The sequence below is a fragment of the Rhinolophus hipposideros genome (assembly GCF_964194185.1).
Source record: "Rhinolophus hipposideros genome assembly, chromosome: 13".
Classification (NCBI taxonomy): Eukaryota; Metazoa; Chordata; class Mammalia; order Chiroptera; family Rhinolophidae; genus Rhinolophus; species Rhinolophus hipposideros.
Window position 1 is genome coordinate 5,239,095 of NC_138059.1, and position 11,925 is coordinate 5,251,019.

The 11,925-nt window shown below is 48.7% G+C and overlaps 1 protein-coding gene across 1 annotated transcript in view; it reads right to left on the reverse strand.

Moving 5' to 3' along the window:
• The window catches only part of LOC308506977 (uncharacterized protein), a 33,064-nt gene extending 22,564 nt beyond the window's left edge, over positions 1-10,500 (reverse strand). The window contains exons 1-2 of the mRNA XM_081071082.1: positions 9,600-10,500; positions 9,213-9,403 (exon numbers count right to left, since the gene is read on the reverse strand). Of these exons, the coding sequence (XP_080927208.1) occupies positions 9,213-9,403; positions 9,600-9,690 (282 nt within the window). The 5' untranslated portion in view covers positions 9,691-10,500. The remainder of the gene's footprint in view (positions 1-9,212; positions 9,404-9,599) is intronic.
• Positions 10,501-11,925: the final 1,425 nt, after the last annotated feature.

Genomic DNA, 11,925 nt, shown 5'->3' on the forward strand with positions numbered 1-11,925 from the left:
AAACCAGAGAAATTCAGAATTTTATATTAACTGCCTAGCACATAGTGGGGTTGAGATTATAAATCTCTACCTGGAGAATTGGAAACAGGCGAGAACTACACTGAAAAAATCAGTAATGTCGGAAATGTATTCTCCTCTGATGTGATTTCTTAGCTGGACACATGACACCCAAAATAAAAACTGTGTTTCCCAGATTTCTTTGCAGCTAGTGTGATTTGGCTATGTGACAAAGTTATGCCCAAGAAGATATAAATGGAAGCGCCACATAAACTTCTGGGACATGTCCTTAAAAAGAAAGAGGGCATCTTTCCTCCCCTTCCTCCTTCCTACTGGCTGGAATGTGGATGTGATGGCTGGAGATCAAGCAACCATTTTGGAATAGGAAATCACATGCCATGTGCAGCAGAAAGGAAACAGAAGGAGCTTAGGTTCTGACACCTTGGGACCAGCCCTGGACACCTGGCAATGCACTTCTATAACATAACAGAAAAATTACTAAATTAAGCCACTATTATTTAAGGCAGCCCTACTCGTACTACTTGGGAGCTTGTTAGAAATGCAAATTCTCACCGCCCACCACAGACCCCCTAAACCAGTCTCTGGGGCCAAGGAATCTGTTTCAACAAGCTCTCCAGGAGATTCCTATGCCCACTAATGCCTGAGAGGCATGGATTTAGAGATTTCCACCACATCCGTCTAAGCTGATAACTGATAGAGTCGTCTAAAATTGTAGGTTTTATCCAGGACTTGGCAGGGGAGAGATAAAGCCAGGAAGGATGGCAAAGCCAATAAATGACAGTGTCAAACTTTAAAATGATTCTGACAGAATGGAACACTGGACCAGAGCCATGCAGATAAATGTAATTGGAATATGTAAAAAGCAAATCAAAATGTTCTTTTTTTTATTGAAGGAAATATAAGATGTTCTACTCTTTGACTTCTTAAATTAAAAAGAAATATAAAATTACGTATTTTAAAGTACAGCAAATAACGCTATAAATCAATGCCAATTATGGCTAGTGAAAGGAATGACAAAAGGAGAGAAGATCAGGAAAGGGAATGAAAGCAAAACCCAAAGTAATAAATAGAGTCAAGGGTGGAACAGAAGAGAAGTGAGGCCCCAGTTCAGGCTCAATCTGTAGATGCTAAGATGTTAAGATGCTCTGCGAAACTGGACGTAGTCATGAGTCAGATGATATTGAAATGCACTCTGTGCCGGGCACTGGGTTGTGTGTGTTATGTGAACTTATCCTCTCAGGAATTTTATGAGGTCAGATCTATTATTATCATTGTTTCTCAGACACAAAAACTGAAGCACAGAGAAGCTGAATGCGTTTCCCAAGGCCACACAGCTAGAACAAACAAGCAGGACATGAACCTGGGCGGCTAGCGTTCAGGGCCCTTTGGTGCTGCCCCACTCTCGTGACTGATCAGTTGCTACTGATTGAAAGCCTGGCATAAAAATAAGGAAAGCCGTAACGTCATATAACTGTGTCCAGAGGTAGGGCGGGATCCAGGAGTCGTAGGATTATCCGCTCAAAAATGTCCTCACAGGTACAAGCGCCTTCCATTCCTGGGAGATACTGTTCTCAGCATCTGGTTTCATCCTAAGGCTGGATCAGCTCAGTTCCAAGATGGCAGCTAACAGTCCGGAGGCTTTGTGCTTCTCCTTCCACGCTAGTAACGGAGAGAAGTTGTCACCGCAAACATGGACTATTCTGAAATATATATTCTTTAATTCAGTTTTCTGGTCACACTTTAGGCAAATGACAATTCTTGGACCATAAGTGTCATCCATGGAAATGCTACAAGTCACCTGTGACAGGTTCCTCAGCACCTAACCCTGGAATCAAGGATGGGGTCACCTAATCAGGGCTTGGTGGCACCCAGGACAAATGGGCTCCACTATCAGTTGTGATTCACTTTCGTTTCTTCTAAAGCAAATCAAGCCTCCTCATTTGTGTGAATCCTGGCACAATAAGAAAGATGGAGAAAATCATAAAATATTCTTTGGGTATAAACCAACAAACGTCTCTTCCCGACTTTTCAACAGCCTTCCTGTCTGAGGAAGCATGGGGGCTGGCACTTTGGGGCAGTAACCCTCATCCTTTCCTTTGACTAAAAATGACCTCCTGTAAGGAGTGACCAGCCTACAGTGGTTAGTAGCAGGTGCTTTAGGAGGAGGGAGGTGGCTGGCATTTAGTGACTGTCTACATGCCTAGAATGATGTGTCATGCTTTATTGATTTATGTTAACAATTACAAGGAGATAATACGATCTCCACTTTGTAGATGAGAGAGCCAAGGCCCAGAACTGTTGTGCAATTTGCTCAATGTCATTTCACTTGTCAGGTGGCAGAGGTGAATTTCCAACTCAAGTCTATCTGACTCTACATCCCAAATTCTTTCCACCACATCACGCTGGCCCCATCCAGGATTGTTTCCGTTTGCTTAAATTATTAGCAGTGAAATTTTTTTTTCCAGATTTTTATTGGGGAAGGGGAACAGGACTTTATTGGGGAACAATGTGTACCTCCCGGACTTTTCCAAAGTCAAGTTGTTGTCCTTTCAATATTAGTTGTGAAGGGTGCAGCTCAGCTCCTGGTCCAGTTGCCGTTGTTAAGCAGTGAACTTTTAAACTGAGGTTTCTTGGCTACTTCTCATCTGCCCTCTGGCCTGGGTTAGTTGTGACAATTACTCTCAGCTTATAACAGATTTTATTTTAAAAATTTGTATTTATTGAACACTTACTCTGTGCCAAGAACTTTGCTCCATGTTCTATGTGTACAATCTCATTGTATTCTGCCAAGAAGCCTGTGATGCAGTTTATTATGGACAATGCTTTTAGTTGCTAGTGATAGAATCCCAAATTCATCATGTGCCAATGGCCACATCCACAATTCTTTTCCAGCTATGACTCTGTCTAGAATTAATTGCAGGTATCTTGAATTTATCTGGCTTTAATGGGAAAACACTGTATATCTCTTTTCCTTGAGCCATTTTGTCCAATTTAAAAGATTTATTCAGTGTCACTTTAATCAATTCAGAGGTTTTAATAGAGGGACCATACATTCCGTTGGTCCTTGCCGCAAGGCTGAATTTTAAACAGGCTTTGTCACTTAAAGACCCAAGTTTTATCTTTTATTATTTGGAAATCAGAATCAATTACATCCTCTAGTCCTCTCAGTCCTCAAATTTCTGGATATTTCTACTCTGTATGACAGCTCCAAAATGGACAATTCTTTCCTAAACTCAGCCTTCTTTTACAGTACCTCATTATGTATAAACCATACCACCTCGGGCACTTGAGCAACATACTGTTTCATAACCTCTTTGCCTAAAAACACAAGCTGAAATTCAGTCCCTATCTCCCCAGTGATCATAGGTAAAAGTTTTACAAAATGCATCACTACTAGATTCCATGGGTGGCCACTTTTCCATCCTTCGATAACATATTTTTTTGCTTCCCACTCCCAAACCCCCGAGTTAAGACCCCATCATTTAAGATTTCTGTTATGGCAGTACCTCAATTATAAGTCCTAATTGCTGTATCAATCAACTTAGCCTAAGTAATGCTGGCGTAACAACAAACAAGCCCCACATCTTTCCAAGAAGAAAGATTTTTTTTTTTTAATGTCCAAGGCCTTTAATAGGTTGGCTGTGATTTTGCTTCATGTCCCCTTTAGTTAAGGACTCAGATTGAAGATGCTGAAACTATCTGGGACATGCCAGCTTGTGGCATAAGAAAAAAAAAAGATCTGGGCACATTTGCTTCTGCTTAGAAATGGCACGTGCACTTCCAGTCACATCCCATTGACCACAGTCAGTCACATGGTCAAGCCTGACTTCGATGGGTGAAAAACCTCCTCTTCCTACAGGGAAGGGAAGCCTAGAGACCCACAGTGAAGGCAACAGATATTTTGAGCAAATAATACAATGTATGCAGTTGTGTACTGATAAATGCTTAACAACCACCTCTTGGGGAATAAATGTCCTGATACGTAGCATTTGCCAATTTCCATTGTGTAAATACTCCCACAATGGCCAATTTCAAGGTAGTAGTCAGATGTCACAGAATGCAGAATTAAGCAGAGATGTGTGCAGTCAGCTCTTGGGAGCCAGTGTGAGCAGGCCACAGCACAGCACTGAATTCATCCCATTTTAAATCAATCACTGAACATAAATTGAGTGATACCTGTTCCACGATATGAATATGAAATCTTGCTGTGGACTACGGAAGGAAGAATATTATTAGGTTTGACTCAGCATCAACCTGCCTTAGGCCTTAACCAGGATTGGCAGAAGGGATGAGGAGGATTTAGGCAACTCAAAATTAAGTCTTCACATTATTTGCTATTCCTGTATTAACTGGCAAATTCAAGTGGAGTATAAGAATGTGAGATTGAAATAAAAATCATCCTTGCCTCTATAAATAAGATTCAGTCCCAGGTCCCTCCTTTGCAGAAATTCTTATTAAAGACTTGGCTCTCCTCCAAGAAAAATAAGGTAGAGCTCATTCAAAACCCTTTAATTCCCAAGTATTCACAAAGGGAGTTGCTCAATAAGTATACCTATTTTTTAATATGTTTACCATATTAACTTTTTTCCCCACTAAAAAGTTTGCTTAAAATATTCATGATCATGGAATTAGCGCTTACATACGCTAAATCTTAAGCTATTTTTCTTTTCAAAGAACACTCTTTAAGTACACTGACATCACTGCTGTAGTGACACTCAGCAAGTTGCTTACGTTCCCTGAATCTGTTTCCTCATCTATAGATTGGAATGACACTTCTTTATTGCTTGCTACTCCTTATAACCTTGAAAGGCTGTTATGAGCGTAAATATCTGGCCTACATGAAGCATCTATTAGAGTCCCTGGGACATGGTTACTCAATAAATACTCATTGTCCTGCATTACTGAGGATGCCAACAAGAATTTTCACGATTATTATGGAGACATAGGACTAGAGAGTTTGCATTACTATATAAAATAGTGCAGGGCTTTACTCAGTAGCCTCAGATTACAGGGCAGGAATAATTTGGCTGTTGATTTTGAGAACATCTGACAGGAATAAGTTCTGCAGCTCCCCTGGAAGCATGGATGTCATTGTAATTTAACAAAACTCACCTCTCTCGTTGTTAATGCACTATGGCTATTAGCCTCTAGCTTGGTCCAAATTGTCAGTCCAACGGACTGAATGGTTTACCCCAGGGCAAAATCTTAGCCTGCAGGGAATGGATCCAGAACCCCATCCTCAGGGAGAATGGAAAGCTCACTTAACCATGTTGCATGCTGCAGTCCCTCACACTGATTATCACATAAAATATCAAGAGGAAATTCCATCTCTACAGAAGCTGGAGGGCCATTCAAACACAGATGCCTGGCGTAACGCTGCATGCCTCATGAAGTCATAGGACAAACATCACAGAGAGACTGTGATGACAGAAAAAAACAGCCCACCACCTTCCTGGAGACCACTCATTCATTCTTCCTGAGGTCCTGAGAATAATCAAATTATTATTTCAGACTTCTTTAAGCGTCTTAACTTAAAATGTAATGATGAAGAAGATACTGATGCTGGTAATAGTAAAAATGGTGAAAGCTGCTTGACTCTGTATCCTACTATTTTTTAGGGTGTATGTGTCTGTGTGTGTAAGAGGGGGGGGAGAGGGAGGGAGGGAGGGAGGGAGGGAGGGAGAGAGAGAGAGAGAGAGAGAGAGAGAGAGAGAGAGAGAGAGGCAGGCTATGTATGTATGTACATATGTATGCATTGGTTCCTCCTGGGTGGCTTTTCCTTTTTTTTTTTTGAACTGATTAGCAGCTTCTGGAAGTGCACACAATTTTCCAGTAATGACAGTGACTTACTATGTGTATAGTACGACCATCGAAGACTTGGCAGCAATATAATAAAGATTACTAGAAGCAGAGGCTCACTTAATTGGGTGTTGCAAAATTAAGAATTTAACCCTACTTGTGTGAGCAGCTCCACAAATATCAGGTGAATATGGTCATATTATTTACTTTTCCAGTTAATCCACTGAGTAAAGCTTGCTTCTATGACAAATAACCTCCCAAATTTTCATTTATTTCTTGCCCATATAATAGGCCAAATGAAATATTTCTATATGGAGATCAGCTTTCCTCCACAGAGTGATACAGGGATCCAAGCCTAATTATACTCTTCCTGGACAATGGAGTCATGGGCTCACTCTACTAAAGACGGCTTCCCCAGCACTCCCAGGAAACACTTAAGGCAGCCAACTTAACTTTCTGGCGGATTTCTTGATAAAGCTAGGAGGGCAAAAAAAAAAGGGGGGGGGTATATAAAAAGCTTTATATTCACCGGGGCTTCATGATATGTTGGATTGTTTGAAATGGATGAACCAGATGCCACCTCCAGGTTTTAGTGGATAAGTGTCTATCAAATCTTTAGATCAAACTTTGTACAATAAAATTCACTTAAGTTTTTCAGATGACAACTGGTAAGTATTCAATAACTATTGGTTTGTATTATCAAAGGTATAATCGGGATCATGTGAATTGCCGAAGTGGACAGAGATTTGCCTTGTACATGTCACTCAGGGCTGCTATATATGTCCATGCAGGGTGACCGGTCTGGCAAACCAGGTGGCTGTGGGCTCTCACTTCCCCACCTGCTCTTCATTAACCACCTCCCTCTACAAGTTTCCATTCTGGTCAGAGACGTTGACCTTCCCAATAGGGGAGAGTGCCTTCCAGTCAAGGGTGTGCTTGTAACTCTGCTGGAGCCCCCACCCAGACTCCAGGTGCCTCTCACTAACCCTGGAGCAAAGGAGTCCCTCAAGAAGAGAACTGAATGTTCTTCACCTCTCCCTAATGAGGCACTTACACAAATACACATGGCCTTTTTTTTAACCCTGCTTTTGAAGAATTGCTTTTTAAATGCCAAGATTCACCTTAGCGCTTCGTGAACTGACAAATGTCACTAATTCAAAAACGTTTTCATTTTCTAGCTTCCAGAAAGGTGTCAGCTGGGTCCTTCATATCACAAAGGCCAATTGTAAACATCCTATCCTTACATGCCAAACTTTTGTACTCTAAAACTAAGTAATCTTCATTTCAGTTATAGAAACATAATTCTGAAAAAAAAAAAAAGAAAAAGAAAAACACGACCCCTCCATTTAGCCTGACTTGTGCACATTCACTGTGTACAATGCAATGGTATTTCTTCCTGTTGAAGCAAAGGAGGCACTGATATCTCGCGGATAAAAGGTAGGAGCCTATGGTTATGACACAAGAGAGGAGAAGAGGAAATGAAAGTCACCATCACATCAGCAGTAGGAGCATACTTTCCATCATAGCCTAATGCCAAATTAGGTGAACTTGTAATCATATCCTTGGCCAACAAGTCTAAGTGTGACCTTGGCCCAGTCAGGCAGTCCCCTCCTTAAGCTCTGGTTTCCTTACCAATGCCTACAGCATAGGGTTGATGGGGGATAAACTGAGTTAATGAATGGAAAGTATTAAGTTCCTGATATGTGGTAGGTTTTTCGGACCTCGTTAATACCCTTTCATTCATTTGTTGTGATTGGAAGTAACTACTTATTACTGGCGTAATACTGGGTATGGCTTTGTGAGAATCCATGAAATGTAATAGCTTTTTTCCTTCATGGAGCTTTCAGTACATTCATTCATTTGATAAACAATTACTGAGTGTCCAGTTTGTGCTGGGCACCCTGGTAGGTGTTACTTACAAACACGAATAAAATAAGCCAAGCCCCTGCCCTCAAGTAGCTCACATTCCAGCTGAAACATGTAAACACATACTGTATATTTACAACACAGAATAAAAGCTACACCAGAGGTAAGTAGCATGAATGTTCTCACAGACCTAGAAAGCACAGAAGAGAGAGGAGAGAGGCTCGGCCTGAGCAGAGAATTCTAGGTAGGTGAACTTGCGTGCACAGAGAACATGATATGCATGAGGTTTCTGCAAGTTCTCAACATCCAGGGAACAAAACAGTTCTTGCAGAAGTAGTGGGAGACGGGGCTGAAGGAATTAGTTGAGGATGAAGTATCACAAGCCATTGAAGAAGTTTGGTTTATTTCCCTAAAAGGCAAGGAGAAGCCATGGAAGACTTTTAAGCTGTTTGGAGATGTGCTCCATTTTCTGCCTTTCAGAAAAGCCCCTCCGGAGTCTGGGCTATGGTGGAAGTTGGGCTGGACTGGCCCAAGGCAAGGTGGCTACCACCACCACTTAAGAAAAAGGCTGTATGGGATTCAGAGAGTGACAGAATGGAGATAGGGTAAACTGAGAATGACTCACGCTACTGGGTATCTGGCATTGCCATTACCACGGTCAAGAAGAAGTGGACTGGGTTTAGTAAGGATTTACACACACCTACCGAGTTAAATAGCATATCACAAGAACAATACTACACATGAGAACACCACTGACTTTAGATTATTGTGCCTCATGAGACAAAGGAACAAGTGCTACCAGTTCAGAGGAAGCAAACGCTGTTTGCCGCTGGGTCTTTTTCAGATTCTTCTTTGCATAATTTCCCCCCCTGTCCTGGGAGCAACAGCACTGATACACCTGGGAGTAATTTGCCTATTATCTCATCCTGAAGATCTAAAAATCTCATTCTAGGTCCCCAGCAGCAGTTATAAAGAAATGACTACCTCTTCTCCAGTGGATCTCCTACTTCTGGCTCTGGTTAGTATCTCGGGCTACTGCCAACACATTTTGTTTTGTTTTTTTTCATCGTATGAGTGTGACCATGAAATTTCTAGTGCATTTTCGAGGAGTCCAAGATTTATGGGGCACTCATATAACTTCCCAGGTAAATCGTTGGTTCTGAGATGTAAATATAAACATGGTAAAGTCTGCCCCTAACAATTTTATGAAATAGGCAAGGAGCCATTTAGCCTTTGAAGAGCTGTTGGTTCAGTAGTGTTGTGGTACTGAAGGAGGTGTCGGAAATGCCACGTGGAACTAGACCTGATTCCTGCTACTAACGAGTTTTATAGTCTGGAGAAGGCAAATAAATCAGGCCTTACAGGAATGGGCAACAAGTGATGTATTCGACCTTTAAGACGGTCCGGGAGCAAGGAACAGGGACAGCCAGCCTATACAAGGACGTGCAGAGCCGCTTTCTGCAGGTGACCTGCACAAGCCACAGAACACAAAGTGTACTTAGGAACAGTGGCCCAAGCAAGGTACGTACCCAGCACTCTGGACAGAGGACTACTGCACTGCAACGGAGTAGATCCAGCCAGGCCTTTTGGAAGACACTACATGTTAGGTGGCGCTCGGACGGGTCAAGGGAATGAATACGTTGAGAGCAGGTAGGAAACGTAAGGGCACGTTTGAGGCACTGAGGGAAGTCCTTTACCGAGACCAGGTGTAGGTGTACGGCTGCAAAACAAGCACACAGACACATGGTACTTTTTAAAAAGTCAGCTCTTAACGGTACGTGTAGACTTAAGCAGCGCTACGACAGCCACCAAATGCCGGGAGGCAGCGCGTGCCTGGGAGCGAAGCGCAAGGAAAGCGCTCCCAGCCCCGGCCTGAGGAAGGATAACGTGCCCCGCGTGTCTGGACCCAAAGGTACCTGCGCCGCCCTGGGGTCCCCGGCTCGCTCGCGAGGGGCACTGCTGCCCCCGGGGTGGACGCTGGCCTGGATGTCGTTTCGCTGAGTCCATCGTTCCCCCGTGGCTGGAGATCGTACCGGACCGGGAGCTCGTCGTCGAGAGTTTCAACTTGAAACAAAACGTAAGAGGCCGCGGTGCCCCGAAGGCACTGAGCAAAGCACCCGCTGTCCCCTGTCCGGGTGCAGACCGAGAAGCCAGAGTCGCCCCCCTCCGCGCGGCCCGTGTACCCGGAGCTCTAAGGACACTTCTGCGCGGGTGGCCGGGGTGGCCGGGGCCCGGGGAAGGCCCACCCGCAGCAGGACTCCGCCGCGCGCCTTTCCCGGGTTCCCTCCGTCGTCCCGTCGTTCCCACCTGCGTCCCGTGTCCCCACGCGTAACGCGAGGCCGTGGCGGGCTCCACGGCCCTAACTGCGGCTCCATTCGGGGCTTCCCGGGGTCACGGGAGGCGTTCTCCGCCTTCTCTCCATCCTCAGCTCCGCCGCCAAGTCCCCCCATCCCGCTGGACCGCGGCCCGTCAGGGCGGAGGGGGTGAGCGGCCCGTCCGAGGTCCCGCAGCTTAGCGGGGGACATGCAGTGCGGGGTCGCCCGGCGAACCGCCCCAAAGCGCGCCCGGGTCCCCTTCCCGTGACTCCCCGACCTCGCCGTCCTCCGCCCCCTCCTGCTCCCGAACTGCCGGGCGACGCTCCCCTTTCCCCCCCGCGCGTCCCGCTCAGTCTCTCGGGAAAGGCTTTCGCTCTGCCCCGGGAAACTTTCCACGCAGCTCGCGCCCGTCCCGCGGGGCCGCGGGGCTGCTCTTTATTAGACCCGTGCGACTTAGGGGACCGACGAGGAGGCCCGGACGACCTCCCCACCCCCCCTCCCCAGCGCTCTGGGCGCACGCGCTCCCAGCGTGCGTGCGTGCGTGCGTGCGTGCGAGTGAGCACGTGAGGCCCCGGAACGTGCACAGGGGGCGGGGGCAGGAAATGGGAGGCGAGGGGCGGGGCGGCCGTTGCCATGACAGTGACGTCAGGCGTCGGGGAGCAAACCCGGCCCTTGCCCCACGCGCGCGCGCGCGCACACACACAGACAGGCACACGCGCGCGCACCGCGGCTCTTCCCTCAGACACACTGGAGGGAAAGGTCAAACTAAAGGCGAGGGAGCGGGGAGGCCGGAGGAGCCGCCGCCGCGCGCCATGACGGACGCGGCCGAGGCGCCTTTCTCTCCGCCGGCGCCGCCGCGCCGCTGCTGTCGCCGCGCCCCCTGCGCCCACCCTGGGTGCCCTGTCCCCGACGCTCGCGCGTTCACGCGTCCCCTGCCCCGCCACCCCCCCCCCCCCCCGGCGCTCCTGGCGCGCGTCGGACGCGGGGCGCGCGCCGGCCGGGAGCGGAGCGCGAGCGGGCGCCGGAGGGTGGGGGCCGCGGCCGGCGGGCGGGCGGGCGGCCTCCTCGCGCGACCCCCGACCCCGTGGCCCAGCCCGGCGGGGGCCCGTCAGGTGAGTGCGGCGGCGGCGGGGCGTCAGGACAAGAGGCCCCGCGGAGCTCAGCCCCCGCCCGCCCCGCCCGGGGCGCCCTGACAGGCGCGCGGGGCCCGGCCTCTGGGGGGCGTCGCGGGGTCCGCCGTCGCGGGCCTGTTCGGGCGCCCCTGCCCCTGCGGCGTGGGCCCCGGCGCGGCGGAGTCTCGGGACGGGGCCGGCGTGGGCCGGGCGGGCGTGGGCCGGGCGTGGGGCGGGCGGCGCGAGGCAGGTGGGCCCCGGCGCGGGGCGCGGGGGCGCGGGGCGCGGGGCCGCAGGAGCGCGCGGCAAACGTGGGCCGGCAGTTGGGGAAAGTCCGCCCCGGGGGCGGCGGCGCGGGCTTGACGGGGAGCGGAAGGGAGGGCGGCCGGAGGGCCCGTGGGCGTGGGGCCGGGAGGGAGCGCCCCGCCGGGGGCAGCGCGGGCCACGGGGCGTGGACGTCGCCTTGCCGCGTGGGCTGTTATTTGGGGACTAAGTGACTGCCCCCCCCCCAAAAAAAAGTTACTTGGAAGAGAGGGAACTGCGTGGACGGGCGTCAGTCCTTCCCTGTGCACGCGGGAAATGGGTTAATCGTTCACACCCCCCCCGCACTGAACCTGTGCCCGGTGGACGTTAAAAATAATACAGAGAAAACGCCGAGGCCCCGGCGCGAGGTGACGTGTGTCTGATGAGCCTCGGGTGTCGGGCCCGGTGTTCCGCGGGGGGAACGGGGCTCGCGCGGCCGCCCTCCCGTCCTGAGCCTCGGCGCCCGTCCGCGGGGACCGTCGTGGCAACTGGCGGGTGACATGATCGCGTGG